The sequence below is a fragment of the Melospiza melodia genome, chromosome 3 (assembly GCF_035770615.1).
Source record: "Melospiza melodia melodia isolate bMelMel2 chromosome 3, bMelMel2.pri, whole genome shotgun sequence".
NCBI lineage: Eukaryota > Metazoa > Chordata > Aves > Passeriformes > Passerellidae > Melospiza > Melospiza melodia.
Window position 1 is genome coordinate 46,180,901 of NC_086196.1, and position 21,747 is coordinate 46,202,647.

A 21,747-nucleotide genomic window follows, 5' to 3' on the forward strand; every position below is an offset into this window, starting at 1 on the left:
ACAATGGTGGATAGAAGAATGTGGTCCAGCAGATGCTATTTGTCTTGATATTGTTAGAATATTGTGGTACATGTCTCTTCCAACAGCTAAACACATAAGTTAGATAACAACTTACAAGAAGCTTCTGCTGATATGCTATGATATTCTTCCAGAAAACTGATTCCTGAACTTCTGGTTCTCCATATCTGTGTGTATGCAGTTGTCTTAATTTCTGTTTCCCCTTATCTTCTTTGGTTTTCTCTTCTTTTTCTCCATCTTCTCCTCTTAGGATAAAAATGAAGGCAAAATAATATGTCAAATTAATAAAATTGTTAGATTAAAATCACACACTGAAATAGGCTTTTTTGTGAAAAACACATTGAAATTCCATCTTTTAATGAGGCTCAAGTTGCCATGACTCATGCAGTTCATGCACATGACAAATATCCCTCTTCAGTCCAAAGTGCTGGCAAAGGTGACAGTCTGGTTAAGGCCACAGATGAACTTACTGGTTTGGCATCCTGAAATGGGAATGCTAGTTGGTAGAGGCAGGTAATCAAAAATCTGCTCGCCTTGCCATCACAGGCTCTTCGTAATTGTGCAACTGATTCTTGCAGTGACAAAATGTCTGCAAGCTGGCAGCTCTATGTCTGCATGAGTGTCTACATGTTTAAGAGCTCCCCTACAACCTCATGTACTTAAACAATCCATTTCCCACAAAGGCTGCAGAAATTTTTGGTTCTTCTTGCACTTACAAGTCAAACCTCAAGTTTTAAATTCTGCATTTCTGCCCACCTGATGGAGTCATAAGTACCCACTCCAGGAGGAGATGAAGTAAGATTTTGTCAGCATCTGGTGTGTGAGTATCACCATGCTGTCTCATTAGAGAAAGTCAGAGTTCACAGGCTGCCTTCTCCAAACATTTGATCTAAAGAACTGTGAATTGTCTTAGAAGTTAATTTGAACTGTCAGCATGATAGATGAAAAGATCACAGAAGTCTATTTGAAGCCAAACCAGAGTGAGAGGCAACTTCTAAATTACATAATTTATTTCTCTGTTCCTATCTACAAACGGAATGACTGATGTCCAAAGCAGGCTCCTCTTCCTAGAAGACATTTGATAAACTTTCACTTGAAAGTTTGTCACGTCAGGAGTAGCTTCAGGGCAGCTAATAGTGCCAGGCACTGTACTCTTGGCAGAGAATACAAGTATTACTGCAACTCACACAGTCAAGCAGAGCAATCAACAGTGAATGGCCTTCAAAAGTCAGGAAGACTCTACCTCACAAAGTTATAGTGGCCAAGTTAGAAATTTTCTGCACTTGTTAAGAAGAATTTTTGTCATGGACAAGTGCTTGTCATGCCAGAAGAGCATGAGAGTTTGAGACTAAGGGATTCTTAGAATTTTGACAGTGATAAATCAGCTACAGAAACTGTACATAGAAATGTACATGTATCAGGAACCATAAAATACAGGGATGGAGATTCACAGTTTCTACTGGTTAAAACCAAGCACTCTATTTGCTTTCCACTGTTTTATTCTGAGCTAATGGCATTAACATTAGATTTTAAGATGTCCTAAAACGGTTTAAATTATTATTGATCAAATATCTTCATAAATATGTGAGAGTACTCTGTAATTCATTAAAATTGTACTTGAATGTTAAGGTTTTGCAAAATGCAAATAACTCAGAACATGTCATAGCAAATGGGAGAGAATAAAGCAGATTCAGTCTCTATCACTGATGGACAGCAGGTCTCTGGAACTCAGATGCTCTTAGAAAGTTTTCAAAAATTTTTTTTCCAGTTTTAAGATTTGCAAAGGGAAAAAAAATCCACTAAGCACATACTAAAAGAAATTAAATAAAAATTAAATGGACATTACAAAGGATGCTTCTGGGAAGGGAAATGACAGAATCAGTGTGGTGCTTATAGGGCATTTCCTTGCAAATGTGCACATATGAGGAGAATTGTTTAAAAAAAACACTCCAGCCTAATTGGAAAGAGAATTGACAGAAAATTAAAGGCAAAGGAGTACAAACAAACCTGAGGTTTTTTTCAGTAAAACAAAATACTGGGGGTTTTTTTTGTAGGATCAGAAGTTAAAGTAATACATACTCAGCTTTTTCAGGTTCTGATTTTGTTTCTTCTTTCTCTTCCTTTTCATCTTCTTTCACCTTCTCCTACAGAAAACCAGGATATAAAACTGTGTGTAAATATTATACAGTACAGAGTTAGTTAAAAGAATACCCAAAATGCAGAATATTTGGGGGGTTTTGGGTTTTTTTTGTTAAACAATGGAAAACTTGAAAAAATATGATTGAGTTACATTAATGAAGAGAGGCAATTTAGCACTGAATTAAAAGCAGTCGAAAACATTATGTCCTTAGAGAAAGCTGTGGAAATTCAAGTTTGTGACATCAGAAAGAGTAAACATCAATAATTATACATGATTCTTTAAAAAAAAGTCAGAAAACCCAGAAAAACAACGATGCAAGTTTTATTTCAAGACTATGCTTAATATATGAAAGAGAGAAATAGATATCAGAAATAGAAGATGCAATTACCTGGATTTTTTCCTGTACCTCGGGCATTGGGGCTAAGGAGGGAGTGCTCAGTAAATCACTCAAACCAGCATTTGGATTGTGAGGGATCAATTTATACTGTCCACCTTCTCGTTTCAAATCCAAACCAAATATATCTGAGAGTAGATCACTCTCTTCTGTTAGAGTCTGCAGATCCGTCAAGTCTTCTGCAGGCAATGCAGCTTCCGTTGGCTTCCTCTCCCCTTCTTCTTCTTCCCCACGCACTTCATCCTGAGTGGGATCTGGCATATTAGCCAACAGTTCAGCCACCTTGATTTTCTTGGCTCCTTCTACCAGGCTTCCTCCAAGCAGCAAACTGCATATGATGCGAAAAAAGCCCCGGACAACACTACAAGCAAAATGTAGTAAGCCCACCAAAATGCTCCAGTAGGAAGAAAACAAAGCCATGACCATGTCCTTCATGGTCATTTTCTTCACTTTTTTCATTTGTTTCTTTAGACTCTTCATGCTGAGCATTTTCATAACAGTCATTAAATTATACTTGAGAGCTACTAAAGCTGACTTCATGGTCACAAGAGAGAAGAAACCCATTCTAGGATCTTCTTCCTCAGGATTATCTTTCTCATTCTCCTCTTTATTAGCTGACCTTTCATTCAGATCTGACTCAGAGATCTGGGCAGCCAGTTGCATTTCAAAGATGGTATCCTCACAGAAGTTAACAAAAAGCTCCATCTTTTCTTTCTCTCCACCTTCATTTACAACATCAAATATAAACTGTCTCTTTGACTCTTTTACCTGAGGTTTTTCCCACTGAGTCCGACTTGACTCACTTATTTCAAAATAAACTCGTTCAATGCGCTTTGCACTGCCCATGATTTCTATACGTCCGAGGAAAGGCTGAAAGTAATTCAGCACACTCTCTGAGAGCTCCAGGAAAGTCTGCAAGCGCGTATCATGGGGCATGTGCTCTGACAGGTTAGTCAGGAGAACAGCGACATTGAAACCAATGTCTTTTGCAGGCTCGTGGAATCGTTTCACAAACTCCTCGTAGTCCAAAGTCTCATTCTCATCTGTTTCAGCACATGACAGCAGAAACTCCGTTTCAGACTGAGTGTAGTGCTTATGGCTTTCCATTGCCCTGTGAAAATCCCTCTTCGAAATGATCCCTTTACCATCAGGGTCATATTCTTTGAATGCATCAGAAGAAGTCAAATCTTTCAATTTTAGGAACATATCAAAAAATTTCAGAATCATCTCCACATTGTTTGATGATTCCACAAGCATATCGACCATCTGCTTTCCAATAGTTCCATTCACAACATTACCTAGAGATAATGACAGGATATTAGAGATAATATCAGCAAATATTTTGGCAAAGAAAAGTGTATTATAATGATTAGTGAAGCAATCAAAGAGGAAGAATGATAAATTATTGGATAACACACTTACATGAGGAAGCTAGCTATGAAATCTGGAGTCTTTTACTATCAACTCTACCCTAAGACTTGGAAAAAATGTGACTAAGTATTTGCAATTACAGAAAGGAAGAATTAACAACTCCTGTAGAGAGAGATTGTACATTTAATGCAGTGCTAAAAGTGGGGTAGCATATAATAAATTTCCCTATAGTGCAGCACAGACAGATCTAATGTCACTAGTTCACTAATACTTAGATGAGCAGCTCAGTAGGATCCATATAGAGCACAGCCTACAGTATTAAGAATTTACTTTGCTTTTTAGTAACCTTCTATGAGCCTAAAGCCTGGGCAATCAAAATTTCAGGACCTTGAACATAGTCACTAGACGAATAAGGCCTGTTCTTTATGGATACGATTACTACCAAAATAAATGCAATATATTAAGCTTTTTAATAAAATGACTGACCAACAATTTCATTCCCAGAATTCCGGATTTCAACTTAAATGTAAAAGCCATTTAACCATCTAACCCAAAAGATAAGTCAAGTTCACAGAAAAAACCCCAAACTCCTGTTAGCTCCAGATTTTATAAAGTTCTGGCATTCAGAATTAACATAACCTATGTCAACTACCCTACTTAAATCTCCCATTTACTTTCAGACCTGAGAGGTCTTCTCACAATTGACACATGAAAATTAAAAAAGCAAAGAAATATAGAGCACTACTTCTCAAATGAAGAAAATTACGAAGGTAAAAACTTTGCTAGAACCACTACAAAAGAGATATCACATTTTTCTACCTTCCAGCATAGACAGCAACATGACAACCATATCTTTCTGAAGATCCATTAATTCCTTCAATAGTTCAATTTGACTGGAATCCTAAACAACAAAACAGTATATAAATATAAATGATATATTGCTTTCTTTGACATTTATTTATGTGCATGCATATTTCACACTGTAAAAAGCAAACTTAGAAATTAAGAAGTTAGAAGTGTCAAAAATGGTAATACAGTGAAAATATACTTAATTTCTTAACTCCTCACAGTATATTTACATCATCATCTGTTTAGAAAGAGTAATCTAATAAAGACAAAACTGAACATGATAAAAGCTTTAAAGCAATAACTGGGTATGTCAAGGTCACAGATGATGCTTCTGTAATGTTTTCTGTCAGCTAAAATGTTGTCACTTTTGGCGTCATCAAGTTTACAGCCATGGAAAATTGTACAAACAGCAACACGAGTAGCACATAGAGCTCAAAGTATAACATGATTCAAAATGAGCAATTTCATTACAGGTCACTGAACTTTTTGGAGGGAAAAAGGAAAGTTGAAATAAAATGTTAAAATATTTATTGATAAAATTCCATTAGTGTATCCTTAGACATGCATTAAATTGATTTTTAGCCACTTCTTATCTCATTGGGTTTAACGAGTTTACTATATCACTTGCCTGGAGTCTGTCTGGATAGAATTATTCAACTACTTAATTTCTTCCTCAGTGATACACTGTTCTATCATGCCATTGATAACAAATACTTGAGCAATGCTTGACTTCAGTGAGTGGTACAACAACCTCAAGTACTTTACGGCTGTGGCAGGATGCTTTGTCCTGATAAAGCTTATCTGCTTGGCCTGGAACCCAGTCAGGAGATAAAGCAGTGTAAGCCATCTGTGGTAAGCTACCATAGTGCTGCTTCTTAGTGTTCAATATGCTAAAAGGCTGGTCTGGCTTACCATCTTTAAACACAAACCTGTCCCTTTGAAGTCAGACTTGAAAGATAAGCTGCTGAACTGACCTAGAGGCCTATGACTGCCAGCCTTCTTTCTGCTATAAAAATTCCATGACACTTTCATAGTTAGATTCTTCCACAAACTTGATGTATATGGCATTTCTCCCTTGGATTTGGGACACCTCTCCACAGTTACTTTACAAGGATTGAGAGAAAGAGGAAGAAGTACACCACAAAATGGAGTACAATAAGATTCATTCAACTCTATGTAATATTTCTTCTACTAGCTTGCATATAATTGCATTAGCAGAATTGCTTTCATATGGTGTGCTTTGACAATTAGTGTTATATTTGACCAGTGGTTTTAGTTTTTATACTGTGTAGTAAGTAATTCTGGTTAAGATCTGTCTGTTCAATTTTCTTAATAACTAACTCATCTTTTATAAATTTATCATCATTAAAACTCATAGGAAATTGATTTAATCACACCTCTGTAATTCCTTAAATTTAAACTGCTAAAAAATCTGAAGCTAAGGAAGGGTTTACTTTCATTTAAACCCCTTTCTGTGAAGGAGTTTAAAATACAAAAAAGGTTTTCTTTCTGTTCTTCAGACTCAAATAAAAAGACTTTATAATAAACATTGTCTAAAGCACCCACTCCACCATCAACAATGACAATTTGGATCTTGGATTGCAAACTGCATAATTTGGAAATAACAAGATTTTTAATTGATTTGCCCTGCAAGTTTTCATTACAAAACTTTTAACTACAAAAGTTATTTACAACTCAGATTATCTTTGTTCATTTGGATTGAAAACTGTACTTTCTTTTTCTACCTTAGATTCTTAAGAAGTATTACTATTATCACATTGTTCCTTCCTGGTACAAGATAGAGAATTCAAATGCAAAAAAAAAAAAAAAAAAAAGAAAAAGGAAAAAAAAAAACCAAACTGCAAAACCCAAACAAAAGAGTGATTTAATTTTGCTCCTGTTAAAATCTTGCTTCAAATATTCTCCAAAAGTGCTCTGGAAATTCATGACTGAAAAAAACCCCAAGTATTCAGCCTAGGCAGGTCCCTCTTACAGACAGCAACTCCTTATAACTCCACTTAGCCACACTCAACACTTTTGAAAACTGGTATTTCAACATAATCTGAAAAACACATTGAAATATTCTTGTAATAAATATAAATGAACAAAAGAGCCCATAACTATTCTCGTATTTCCTGCTAGACCCTATAAAGAGCTTCCAAAAGCCAAAAGCTTGAACTCCAAGCAAGAGAAAGAAACCATCATTATTTATAGTGATGCATTTGGAATTATACACTTGGGAGTGTTTCTGTCATCCCACAGAACACCAGGAGTAAGTGCACACACCTGTTGTGCACAGCTGCTGGGCTATCTTTGAAAAGGCAGGATGAGTATCGTTATTTTCTAGATTCTGTAATCAAAGATGCTGTGAAGCCATTCTGGGCACAGCTGAGACTATAAACTTGTCATTACTGTAAAAGCAAATCTTGCCAATAGCCACATCTTATTTCATAAGCAACACATAGCTACCACGTGTCTGCCTTATTGTCAGTAACTACTTAAATACCTCTTTTCAGTTTGCTTTAGTGGAAGAGGAAGAAGCACAATAGCCTTCACCATGGCCTACCCAAACACTGACTATTTTAAAATTCTTTAAATAACAAAGATGTTTCAAAACCAAAACAGTATCTACAGGCACTTTTAAATGCACTTCAGGAGAAATTCAATGCATTTATGTTGAAAATCATGTTTGACTGTGATGCCATTTGTGGGAAGAAGATTTCTATGTAGCCATAAAGAATGAGAAGTGTACCTATAGCTCAAAGTCCACAAGTGTCAGCAAGCAGCCGACTTTCCTCCATTAAGTTCCAAGGGCAGGGAGAAAAATAATTCGATCAAGACTACTTCAATTTATGCAAAGAATACTTACATGGACACCTCTGGAGACAAATAATGAAATGTAAAACCTCAGAGACTTCAGAGCTGTATTTCTAAATAACACTTGTACAAGCTGATGATATTTTTCTCTAAACATATTAAATTATGCAAAAAATCAGAATCAGCGCATTCAATTAAAATGAGTAATTCTTTTAAAATTTAAGAAGTTGAAAATTGCACTGCTTAAGGATAGGACTCCTTGCACCTCATTTTCACACTCTAAATAAGTGTCTCTTCCAGTCCCCTTCACTCTTTCTACAGCTTATGAAATGAGTACTCACATCCAAAAGAAATTCACTCATTATAAGGTCTGACTACTCTCTACTGAGAGTGAAAAAGGTTTATACGAAAAAGGTTTACAGACGTGTTGAACTAGGGTTTAATAATGATGAATCAGGGTTCAGTGCAGGAGCTATCAATGAACATGATGGGTCCTGCATAAAAGGAAACTGCAGAAAACACTGCAAGAGAATTTTGGTATAGAAGACCGGAACTGAGAGTTCTTTTTGAATATCAGTGATATACTTTGTTTGCAGTTTGATCTAATCTGCTTTGTACCTGTGGCTGGTGATCCCATTACAGGTCTGCTATTCACACCCGTTCTAGTTTTAAAATTTTCTCCCTCAATTTTATTGTATTCTATCATCTCTGGCTTTTATTTTTTTCTACCAACTGTTTTTATTAATGTTTGTTTCTCTTTTACAAAAATGCTAGTGACTTATGAAGGAAAAAGTAAACTAAAAAGATACCTGAGAGAGCTTCATCTGCATGTGGGCAAACACATGAAGGAAACCAACCACAGCATCCCACAGCCTGCTGTGTGCCAGACTTTGCTGATTACCAGTACATGGCCCCTATTGTTCAGGCAACACAAAAAAAAAGAAAAAAGAAAACCAAAGTTTGTTTGCAAGAAATTCAACAAAAAGAGGAAAAAATACACATAAGTGCATAGTTTAGGGTTGTCCTTTAGAAACTTCTATGAAATATTAAACATATCTAGAATTATGTATTTAATAACACCACTGACTGTAAGAAAATAACCTAATAATTACTCCTAATAACTTGGCCTGTTTTAGCCAAGACTCAGTATACTAATTCAGACCCCCAAAGTGTGTATCTGTTTGCAACTTCAAACAATAAGTGCTGAAGGGATACAAATCTTCAAGCTGTTTCTTCTTTATGTAGTTCTGTAAATTAGGAAAAACCTTAGAGAAGGTTAAAGCAAAATTCACATAAGGGATTAGAGAATCAGTTTCCTGATTTTCCCCCCAGTATATTGTAGAGCACAGCACTAAAAAACACTTAAAGAAAATTCTAAAGAGTAGTGACAGTTATAGACATATATTTCATTCTTTAGCTTCATATATAAACAAATGCACTAAAATAATGTTGAAGAATAAATGCATCTATATTATATTTCTATGTCATACCTAGCTACTTTATATCTTCATGCTAAATGTATGAGGAATTTCCTTTCAAGTTCATAACATTCTGAGGAAATTAATTTACCTGGATATACTCTGTGAGAGTATTGAAAACTTGTTTTGCGACCTGGATGGCTTTGGAAAAATTTCTTTGTCCTTGTTCATCAATAACATCCTTCCCAGAATAATACCAATAGAAATCACTGATGGACTCCTAAAGAAAAAACAGTTGTGAGAGGCATAAAGAGATTCTGTGGCCAAACTGGCTCCAACTGGATATTCATCAATATAAGAAAAATCAGTGTTAGACAGTTCTGGTTCTAGAATTTATTTAGTTTATAAAGGCTTTAAACGAACCACCCAGCGACTCCCAAGTACTACTTCAAGGATTGTAGTTTCATCTCAAGGGAATCAATAGGAAAAAAATACAGGGAAAGAAATAACTTAAATACCCCACAGCAAACCTCAAAATAAAACAAATTAAAATTAGATGACTTGGTATCTGATCCTAGAAATACAACAACCTGCATTCTGAAAGGGAGTGCTCAGTAGTACTGCCATGCTGTATGCTGTTCATTAAACAATGTCTCTTTATACTGCCTGCTTGACACCTAGTCAATAGTGGGAGCAAATGTTGCTTTGTGTGCATGATTCCTCTCTCCATCTTCCCCAAAGGCAAGCTTATTAAATTTTCAACAAAGTAAGCAATGGAATGAAAATCATTCACAACTTCTACAAAGTGCAAAAAGATAGAAAGCAATGTTGATAACAGCAGCACTGTAAACAAAAATAAAGAAAAAGAATTTTCAATGTCTGGAATTCTCAGAGCAAATAAATGAATGGCTAAAGGGAACTTAACTAGATAAATACTGAAAAAAACCCCAAGCCATAATATATTATCATGTGCAGTAATTTTCTGAAGGAAAACAAAAAGAGGTAAAAATTTTGAACATTTATAACAAAATGTTTTCACATTCACATGCTGCAATCTGGATACAAAGTAGATTTTTTTCATTAATTTCTACAATCTTGTGACAACTACATGTTCTCATTTTAAAAGGATTTGAAACATAGTTAAAAATAGATTACTGAAAGGGTTTTTAACACACTGCCTTCTGCAGTTTTTTCTTCCTTTTGCCTTTTTTTCTCCTTCTTAGAAAATGTGCTATTCTTATGCTTCACTCCACTCCAGCACATGGGCACTCATTTACAGAGCGGCCAGTGCTCAGCCTAAATCAGAATATGGATGAAAAAGCAGCTGGCTGAAACTGAATTTGAGCAATACAAAAAACTTCTCATTCACAGGGTAATTTCAGTCAACACCTGTGCTCAGGGACCCACTGAGCATGGCCCCATCTTCTGCTGCTCTCCTTGGTTAACAGCCTCCATCGCATTCCTGCGGATAAAGCCTGGAACGAGTCTTTCACATGTATGCTGCCTTTCACTCTCCCTGAATAAGTAGCAATTCTCAAAGAACTACAATCACTAGAGAATTTCAGCCTTTCCCATCAGCTTGGGCTACAGGGACCAGAATAAGCATGATGACAAATAAATGTGTTCCTCTAATAAAACTTGTATAGAAGTAAGTAATATTTTCATCTATGTACTCATATAGAAATTACTTACCTGAACTCTCAATAAGTAATCCACAGTAGAAATGATAATATTAACAGTTGTGTTGTTACCAGTTTGAGTTCTCAGGTAATTCTGAAAATCTAAAAATTCAAATAGAAGTTTTATTTAAATTTATTTAAGTTTTGAAACACTTCTGAAAATTAATTCTGGTTTACGATGGTCTAGAAAAGTTTAGCTTAGAGACATGGATTGGATTTTCTTCTCTTTCTTTGTTTTTTTTGTTTTTTTTTTTTTTTTAGTTGGGTTGTTTTTCTGTTTTTGTCAATAAATCATTGTAAGAGTTTTCACATCTTATTGCAGAGATCACATACCAGAGAACTTCTAAAGCCAGAACCTTGTCTATATATTTCACCTGTAACTTGGCCTTACTTTAGTCTATTTATGACTAGAACTACATCAATATCAATGCAATTATACTTAGGATATATTTTGTTAAGTAAAATTAAATCAAATAATTATACAAATCCTGATAACTAAGTCAGAAATATGTCTAATGCCTAAAAAGGACAAATATCCCTTTTTTTCTCTTTTCATTCCTGAAGAATGACAGAGAGAATACATGGGAATTTACTTAATGATAAAAAATAATTATGCACTTTTAATGTGTTCTTTTATATTTAAAAGATATGTCATTTCTTCAAGAAAGGTATTGTGTGCCTTGTAACTTCACATACAATTCAAACTGACATTAGTGGGAAACAGTGTGCACTCGAAAGCAGACACATGCCAAAGGACAATCAATACAACTTCCTCTTACACTTTCCTCTGAAATTTCCATGTCTAGAAGTTACAAACCACATACATTTTCCTATGTAAATTTAACTTTCCTAGTAGGTCAAGATCCAAAACTCATTGTTTTGGAAACAATTATCTATAAAATTAAAGCTGTTAAAAAACACTGGCAACTTAATTCCACTTAAAGATTTTCCCTTCATGTATGGTCTAGCAGTGATTCCATCTTTCATAATATTTTATGAATACAAAATTGCCAAACCTCCATCAATTAAGAGCTTTTATCATCAGTTACTGTCACCTTGATCTTGCCTGCCCACAAACCTGAATTGTGTCCTTCACAAAGCAGCTGGAGGAAGCGGAAGAGGTCACAGGTGAACTCATCATCCTGCATCACCTTTTCTCCTGTAGAAAGGCCAGATGGAAGCAGGTTATCACAGTCTGCCAAGTAACACCTCACAGCCCTGAAGAAAATCTCCATAATTAGTATTAAGAGGAAGGAGAGAGAAAATTTATAACCACCAATCTATCTGAAGCATCTATGACTTATGCTTGGCAGATAGTTATTTGGTTATAAAAAAATCAATTACAAAACTTAACTTTTGAGTCATAAATATGGCAGCATGAGCTTGGCAACATTTTACAAATAATCCCTGATTTACATTCTTGTTTGACTTCACTGGGCATGGAGGCTGTGTCATATACAAAGGTTAGGGTTGGATCAATTTCGTTCCCATTCATCACAAAAGAAGGTACTTAAAATACAGAATGAGAATTAATCAGTTATGAAAATAAGTCCTCAAATAAACTATTTGATTTTAAAATATTCTAAAACAACCCATGAAATTTACAGCTATATGCATTCTCAAGAACCATTTGGACTGAAATATTTGAGGATTCATTATCAGTCTGCTGCTGACACAGCAGACACAAAGAAGTATCTCCTTTGACAAAATAAAACAATATATATATAATGAATTAAGACCAAGTGCCAAAATGCTTTACTGAATTAGGCCCTTCAGTTAATTTCTTGGTAAACAACTAATATCCAAATGAATAAAGCTTCAAGCCTATTTTTCTCCCCCACAGGAAACAGTATACTAAAAAGCCCTCAATTAACCCATCATTATTTCAAGTATATCAATACATACAGTTAAATTTGTACAGGGACATGTGAAGAGGAGAAATAACCATTCACCCAGGAGAACAATCACAACTGAGGAAAACATAGAACAGCTTATAAAATGACACACAAGGACAATACTATAAGTGTTAAAGCAACAAGGGCCATCTATCAAAAGTCAGAAAATTCTCATATAGAACATTGGGGAAGTATTTTGACTATGTATGCAAAGGTGGAAGTCACGAAAACTTCTACTATTTAACAATACACATAATTTTAATATATAACAAACACTATTTGTAAACAAGAAAAAAAAGGAGGGACATAAAAATGTAAGCAAACTGCAAAACAGTTTGAAAGAATTTTTCTTTGAGGGGATGTAATTTAGGCTCTACAAAGAGAGGACCTTTAGCGTGTGAATAGGAGACCAGAAAAGGGAGTAAAGGCATTCAAATTAAAAAAAAAAAAAAAAAAAAAAAAAGATACCTTAGTTAAATTAACAATTACTTCCATGCTGTTCTATTGGTAGATCATTCTAATTACAATATCCACATTTACAGATTACTATGTTATTATAATTAGATCATCACTGTTTGGACTAGATTTGGCTATGATCAAGTTAATTTTCTTCGTGCTAGCTGAAATGTAAACAGCATTTAGTGCAATTTGGAGTAAAAATAGACATGATCAGAAGTTTAACTTTACATAAAGTCATGAGCAATTATAATTTCAAGTTAATGGATTTATTAGTCTACAGACTGTGAATTTTAAAGTAAGAATCTTCAGTACACTAGGAATAGAAATCAAAAGTATTTTGAAAACTGATGTGACTATTTTATAGTACAAAATTTCACACTCTTCTGTTGCTCTCATGACAAATTGTGGTATTTAGGGTATATATCCCTAAGGCATATGTCAACATAATTTCTTGTACCATAGGGAAAGATAAGATGCTTTTCCTCCTAACTCCAAATATGAACTCAGGCAGTCACGAAAAATACCCAATTGTTTCTCTAAGAATGAGCCAAATACTTTGAATGACATTCCATGACATTTTTCTCCCCTGAAAATATAACTACCAGACACAGAGTTTTTCAGTCACAGGAGACTGAAAACTCTTTCAGCTCATTAAACAATGGAAAATAAATTACTATTTCTGTCAGTGCTGATGAACATATACATGCAATATAGGCCCAAGAAGGCAAAAAGCAGGAGGGGGCTGGGCTCCTAGAAGAATATTATTCAATGTTACATGCAGGTTCAGTTCTGCAAGAGAGTTTGATATGCTGCTGGACAAATGCCACAGTAGAGAAGATTTCTCTGGGTTAGTTACTTTCTTCTTTTCAATTTAACTGAACTCCTGTCACACCTAAAGTTACATGTGGGGTCAGATGCTTTGTTGAACTAGGTGCAAAAAGTAAGAATTACAGAAAGCCAAATATTTGGTGAAGCCTCTATCACACACATAATGCTTGTAGCTTGACTGCTGAGATGGCAATGACTTTATAAAATAACTCATCGGGAAACTTGCTTGGAAAAATCAAGGGCATGAAAGGCCCAATCATCTATTTCTCGTGTATTAAGGCACCACTGAATCAAAGCCATTTGTAGGAATAAGACTACAGAATAAGTTACAGCTTAATACTTTTGACTACTATATTTCTTGCTCTCTTAGCAAGTATGATATTCCAGAATAAGAAGCAAAACAAGCCTCAAGGTAAAATGTCATATAGATCCTGCTTTTTAGTACAATTACTGGACTTCAGGAATTTTTACTAAATAAGTTACATTCTTATTATTGGAAGGACCTGGAAGGGTCTTATAATCAGCTCCACTGTAAATGAATCACAACTTGAACACAAGTTAGGGCAAAATTCTTAAAAATCAGAAGGTGTTAGGTGCATCATTGCACAAAAGCTGAAAGGCCTGTTACTTTAAAAACATTTTTACCTATTTTAAAATGAAGCAAAAAAAGCCCATCTCAAACCACCTGGCCACACTAAGATTTACATTTTCATTTTTGCAATTTTTACATCTGATCAAAATCAGACAAGAACCAATGTTGATATGGTCAGGAATTTTCATTTTCAGATTGTACTTGGTAACTACAAGTGGTACCTCACCGGCAACTACAGAACTGAAACGGAGATCCATTCTTTCTATAAAATTCAGGAGAGCAACTTTTGCTGCTGTGCACACAAATTCATGCCAGTTTACACAAAGATTTGCAAAGAATGTACTTAGAAACATACACACTGCATATAGAATTATTTAAGTTGTTATGAAAAAACATTCTTTAATTTTTAAGTTGTGTTTGATATTGGATATATTCCAGCAAACATTTGCTCAGATGTTAAAATGCTGCCATTGCTCATGCTGTAGGTAAATGGTATGGCTGTACACACAAAGGCTTTAAGCCTGCAGCTTTTGCAAAATTGGCAGTTTGTGTTTGTGACATAAAGGAACAGATGTATCATGTGTAGGAAACAAAAATAAAAGTCAATGAAAAATTAAATACATGGGGGTTTTTTTCATTGAAAGTGCATGTGTCAAAGTTCAATGATTCTCTACCTCTTTCTTGATTTTAATTTTTAAATCCCCAGTGGAAAAGATCTGGCTTCTATCGCTACTCAGAAACACGGGTTTGATAGTGCATATTACAGAAATAAAAAAATACTTACAGCTTTCAAATACGAACAGGACTTTTTTATGATTCCTGTTAAGATCAAATCTGCCCCATAATAAAACAAGTGAATTTATTCTTATCACAAGATCCAGACAGTACTGGGCTGGATTGTGAATGCCTTTGACATCTCAACAATCTAATTCAAGTAAGAAATACACTTGTTTCCTCAGTGAGTGAAATTCTCTGAATTTATTTATGTACCCTTTTAAATGCAAACACTGATTCAAATACAGTTTTATGAAGGTGGAAAACACCTCTTCAATACAGGCTACAGTGGACTACATAGAATTTAAGCATCTACTTTAAGTGTAACAAGGTTGGTGAAGGTCAAAAGCATATTTATTAGTTCCACATTATTAATGGCTGAAAATAGCCCTGATGTGAAAACCCACAGTACAGCTAGTTATTATATCACATGTACCTCTCAGATTGATAAAAGTCCTTTAAGAGTTACTATCTCATTCTAAAATTGTATTTTATTAAAATAAGACTTCTGTGAACTTAAAGAGAAATTAAGGAAAGACATGATAAAAAATTTAAAAATTGAACATTAAAAAAGAGCTTTCCTGAAAAAGGGGGAAAATAAGTAAAATAATCTAAGTGTAAACTTAACAAACATCTTAAGTTTTATACTTCATAGAAGTAAAACAATGCTCTCCAAAAGAGAAAAACATTGCACTTTCAAGATTTTTGTGACTCACAGTGAAATGGCAAGGAGTATGAGTGTTAAATGAAAAAACATTGCAAAATAGTAAGTATTTCTACATGTCTTTGATTTTGAACCCCCCTTTTTGGAAAAGGAAACAGAACAATCAAAACAAAATACATACAGAAGAAACAACATTGAGTACACCACAAAAACAAGTAAGAAACACATTTGCTAAAGAACCATCAATGTTGTTACCAGTGGGGGTTCCAGGGTTTGGAAAGGGAAGGTAGTACCAGTCAGAGGAATATCAGGACAAGGCACTTACGATGTGGACAGCACAAAGAAACAATTGGAATAGAGCAATAAATTTCACATCCATGTTGACTCAATAAAGGGCTTTCTATCTATTGCTAATGTTGGCATGGGACCAGAAACAAGAACTGCACATGAGGAAAGGTTGCCTTTATTCCCGTAAGTTTCAATAGTTTTTCTTTTACTTTGGGAATAATAATTTGGGGCTGTAGGTTGCAAAATCAATGACAATTACTCATGAATGTGCTTCTGCAGCCAATTCAGATGAAATGAAAAACAGGCTAAAATGCACATTTTATATCCCATAATTTCCTTGGGAATCAATAAAATTATTTTTAATTGAGGATTAATTAAATATTCATAGACTAAGCATCATTCTCAAAAAACCCAAAACTAATAAAAACCAGTGCGAAAATCTTTCTCATTTTTGGTACTTCCTTTGTAGTATTTACAGATGGTAATTCACAGGATGGCAGACATAAGAGCTCAGATATCCTATAAAAGCTAGGACACTTTGAAACTGTTCACTACAGGAGTCCCCTCACAGACACACTGGCTTGGCTTTCTTAATGCTATCAGGTATTAATACCAGTACTTTTACAGGTCTTATGTAAACTACTTTTCAATTAACTGAAAAAGGCATGCTTCATAATATAAAAAAAAATATATTGCTATTTCAAGGTAACATATTATCAACAATCATGTAACTTTGAAAGGGAAAAATACAGTATTTTTTGGTTGGATTTGGTTTTCTTTTGCCTTGAATTTTCAGTTGCTGGATATTAATATGTAGGAAAAGATGGTATTTGCAAATATTATCCCTTTGTGCCAAGTAATCTTTGACGCAGTGATTACAGTATTTTAACACTGCTACTGCACACTAACAAAGAAAACAAATGAAAAATATTATCCTTATCATTGTGTTGAATTTTCTTAAGTTGCCAAATAGAAAATTTCCACTAAGAAAACAAATAGAACACCAGATCATCCTCCTCCTTAACATTTGGCTAATGAAAAGACATCTGCTGTGTTGGAGTTCTTTGTTTCTGCTGACTGGTATACACATTTTGTATTTTAAATTCTCTTTTCACATGGTGAACATCTCATGGCAACTGCTCCTACAAAGCTCTTCCTTTACTTGAAGTAAGGAAATTTTGAGGTATAGCAACCATAACACACCAAGTAGCTTTCAGAATAAGGAAGAGTAAACCTGTAAGCAGCATTGATTTCCTCTAAATGAGCAGTGCACCACCTCTTTCTTGTATCAACTCCTGACTGCATTAGATAAACCTAGCCAGTGGCAAGTCCTCTCCTCACTATCCACCCTCAAATCCTCACTGGATCCACCACTGATTTCCTGTGCTTGCACAAACCAGTGCAGCAATAAAGCCACATTCAATACACAACAAAAATGCTACAGGAGGGCTAAAGCACAAGGCTTTGTGTATGTATATATTACTATTTTTTCCTTTTAACATTCATCCATTGCAAATATTGGGCTCACTAAAATGAAAACAAATAAAAAAAGAACAGGAAAGAAAAGTATAAAAAAGCTTGTTGCTCTTACATCTACTGTGTCAGTCACTGTGCAAATCCTGAGAAAGAGAGGAAGACCAAAATGGGAAGTTTGGACGTGTAAACCAAGAATTTTAGGATGAAAAATTGTAATATTAACAGAAAAATCACTCTAGGTTAGCAGTATTACAGGGAAAAATCTAGTGATATTCAGGAGCTGTACAATACTGACACAAAGCTAAGAGCAGGGAAAATAAGGAATAGGCAGTTGTTTTTAATAATTACCACGCTCATGGGTGATGACTGAGGAAGGGAGGACAGGACAATTATTTCAAAGAAAAAGAACAGGAAAAAAAGAAAAAAAGGTGAGAATTTGTTTTAGGAAATACAAAATATAGTTAGTATTGGTTTTGCCAAAATTAGTTCTGTACTAAAAGAGAAACATCAAATAAACAGAAAATGAAAAAAAATCCCTCAAATGAGGAAGCACAAAAATACTCTTAACATCAGTAGAGTCAATTATGCAGCATTTAAAGATTTATTTATATTTGCATGCAAAAACAGTAATTTCTAGAAACAGAGGCAGAGGTAAAAAGAATAAGCCAATGAGCCAATATCTTGAGAGTCCATTTCAGAATCCAACATTTTGAACAGGTTTAGCTATGTACTAGTAGAAATGTTGTCCAAAAGAACAAAAGGTTGTGCAGAATAATCTTCAGTAAAACATGAGAGTAATGGCTGAAAATTATATGCCAGATAGCTGTACCAGCACTCAATTTACCATCTTGTAACCAAATTTTATCCGCATAGGTTTGCTTTTTTATCACTCATATAAGTCTAGAAAGATTTAATCTATAATTTAAACTGTGAGAGCACTTTCAGAGATGCAGAATTTTTGACTGGCCTTGAAATCATTCAGGCAAATGTAATAGTCAGTGAAAAATCTTTATTTAAGCAGTTGAATATTAAAGAAATAGGCCGCATAAAAGACCTACAGGCACAAGGGACAATGAGATATGCAGTGTTGCTGGTATGAATTATGATCCCTCAAATGCAATAGGGATTATACAGTCAAGCTTTTTTACCTTGCTTTTAGGATAAAAACATGTTAAAAGGTTAGGTCACTGTAGGATTTAAACATAAAAATGCACTGTAAAAAATTCTGAAGATAAGGGAAGAAAATGTGGTTTGGTAGCTCTATTAAGCACGCAAGAACGAACTTAATGTACTCAGACAATCACAGTAAAGGAGTAGTAGAAGAAAGAAATTGACAAGCAAAGTAACAACACCGAGGATAGAAAGCCAAATTGGTTCAAAGTCAAAAGTAGAGTGAAAATTTTGCAATATTTCCCCAATGACAAATAGAAAAAAAAAATCAAAGAAAAAGTTTTCCCAGACTTTTTCCCAAAGAGCAGATAGATTTCCATCAACCTCTTATATTTAATTTATGGCTTAAGTAAGTGGTGTGGTTTTCAGTTCAAGAAATCAGGTGGGAATTTTTAATTTCATTCTATGCTGAAACTGGATGGGGACTTCTGAAATGTTTTACATGCATAAACACTGGTGTTCGTAACTGAAATATGTTTTCAATTTTACATGTAATGTCTTCACTTCTTCAAAATGATGAGAAACAGTCCTCTGAGATCATTTTGAAACTCAACACATACTAATGATTTACTGTTGATAAGGACTGGCTTAGTTATGTAAATTAAACATAAATCACTTTTAGGAAACCTGTTTTAGCTTCAGCCTCTAGATATATATTTACAAGTTTCATGGAATCACAGACTATCTTGAATTGGAAGAGACCCATAAGCATCTTCAAATTCTAAATCCTAGCCCCACATGGGACACCCTAAGAGTCACACCACGTGCCTGAGAGCACTGTCCAGACAAACACTGCTTGAATTCTGCCAGGCTGGGGCTGTGACCCCTTCCCCGGAGAGCCTGCTCCAGTGCCCAAACACTCTCTGGGTGAAGAGCCTGTTCTTTATGCCTAACTTAAACCTCCCCTGGGTCCTTTCAAATTCAGCTTGATTCTGCAAAACTTCAAAAAGGTCATGGATAATTTCTGTTGAATCAATAGTACCTGATCCCTCTTCAGTCACCATGCCAAGGCCTTCTGCTTTGTTCTGACGTTCAAATGCATTTAGGTCAAGGACACTGCGGTGAGAAAAATTACATTTGTCCTGTGATTAATTAAATAAATGCAATATTTAATTTTGTGGAAGTTAAAAAGGATGTGTGATTTCATTGAAGTTTACAAGCATACTAGTCTGAAAAAGATACATCTCTGTGGCTTGATATATGTCTGTTAGGAGACTACAAATCTCAGCTAAACAGGCTGAACCTGCTTTTGCCCTGAATGTGACCACAAGGTTCAGCTCTGTATGACTGACCAAGAAAAAGGAGAATGTATGCATTTAGGATACACATACTCCTTTTTAGGCGCTATAAGGAAGCCAAGTTATTGACTATTGTATTATAACCCAATTCATACCAAGCAGCAAGCTCCATTACGAAACTGTCATTATTAGTTCCATTTAGTGTTTCTCTCCTTCCACATTCTGAAAAACTGAAGCTGCCAAAAGGCAATATGTATTCAACTAACCAGATTCAAGGAAGGACGATACCTCACACATCTCATTTGTGAACCTGTGAGATTCTGCCTTTCAGGGCTTTGCATGACAGCTGGCCAGGGATAACTTTTGTTCATAAGCAAAAATGGTTATAAAAGTTAGATTAACACAGAACTATGACAGAACCTCTGCTGGCAAGAAACCTCACTGCTCTCTGATTTCAAAATGAAACTTGGCCACAGACAGCATTAAGAAAAAAGAATACATAATTAAGAAAAAAGAATACAAATGTGATACCCTGGATAGAAGAAGACTGAATCACCTGATCCAGGGAGCCCCTTCTAGTCCTATGTTTTATGTTCACTAATACATCATTTACTGATATAGTTTATTCTTAGAAATTATGTATAAAACATTTAAACACATACATTTATATATAGAATTTATATAAATAAATAAACCTGAATGAACAAAAACGTCATAGTATCACCTCAATTTATTAAAATTAATTAATTTAATATGAAATCAGATATTTCCTTACTTTTTCTGACTTCTAAGAAGTCTTATGACTAATTCTAACAAACCCGGAGTTTCCCAATACCTTTTGTGCTTACTTATAATTGATCATTAACCTGATCTCTGCAGGACTACTGGATGGCTACAGAGTTAAGTATCTGCCTCTGAGGAATGCTCCTAACTCTGGAGTTGTTTTCTGCCATATCTCAGGTAGACTCAAATTCTGTAAATATTTTTGGAAAGAGCTTTCTTACAAAGCAGATCCATATCACCAATATTTTTCCCCCACGAGCATCATCCTGTCCTTTAACCCAAATCTAGCTCCTTATAAACCCCTAGTGCTGTTTGCAACAACTATGTAGATCATGTAGGATCATTCCAGAACTATAAATTCCATAGAACAAAACATCCATGCAAAATAATAAATTTTTCAAGTTGATGCTTTCTTACCTACAGGACTGCATAAGACCAGCAAGGCTCTGAAAGAACCCCACATCCTTTTTATCCTTGAGGTAGTCAAGCATTTTCTGCAGCAAGCACAAATAATTTACACAGAGAGTTAATATTCCTATTATAATAACAACCTAGGTAACTTAAGACTATATGTATTCAATACTATTAATGATGTTGGTGTTTGGAAATATCTCTAATATTAAAGACCCTTGAAGAGAAAAATACAGATATCAAAACCAAAAGCAACATTTAATGTTTATGTACTTTACAGAAAAGGTCATACATCTTGGTTATGCCTTCCTAAAGCATGGAAAATGAAGATAGTAACTAAAGTCAACACAGCCAGAAGAATTTAGAGTTTAATACAAATGCAGTTTTGCTACTACTAGGCTAAAAATTTATGTTGACACTATTGTTTCAACACCAGAAAAGATTTTTCTTAACCTCAGTTTATTTTAAATTATTTTAACTGCA

The 21,747-nt window shown here is 34.7% G+C and overlaps 1 protein-coding gene across 10 annotated transcripts in view; it reads right to left on the minus strand.

Moving 5' to 3' along the window:
• Positions 1-21,747, minus strand: part of RYR2 (ryanodine receptor 2) — a 381,629-nt gene that overhangs the window by 24,103 nt on the left and 335,779 nt on the right. For all 10 annotated transcript variants that reach the window (XM_063151586.1, XM_063151578.1, XM_063151584.1 and 7 more), the window contains 10 exons: positions 21,271-21,347; positions 19,815-19,888; positions 11,765-11,845; positions 10,700-10,788; positions 9,159-9,287; positions 8,399-8,503; positions 4,743-4,824; positions 2,547-3,850; positions 2,098-2,162; positions 116-263 (listed from right to left, as the gene is read on the minus strand). In XM_063151586.1, coding sequence (XP_063007656.1) covers positions 116-263; positions 2,098-2,162; positions 2,547-3,850; positions 4,743-4,824; positions 8,399-8,503; positions 9,159-9,287; positions 10,700-10,788; positions 11,765-11,845; positions 19,815-19,888; positions 21,271-21,347 — 2,154 coding nt within the window. The remainder of the gene's footprint in view (positions 1-115; positions 264-2,097; positions 2,163-2,546; positions 3,851-4,742; positions 4,825-8,398; positions 8,504-9,158; positions 9,288-10,699; positions 10,789-11,764; positions 11,846-19,814; positions 19,889-21,270; positions 21,348-21,747) is intronic.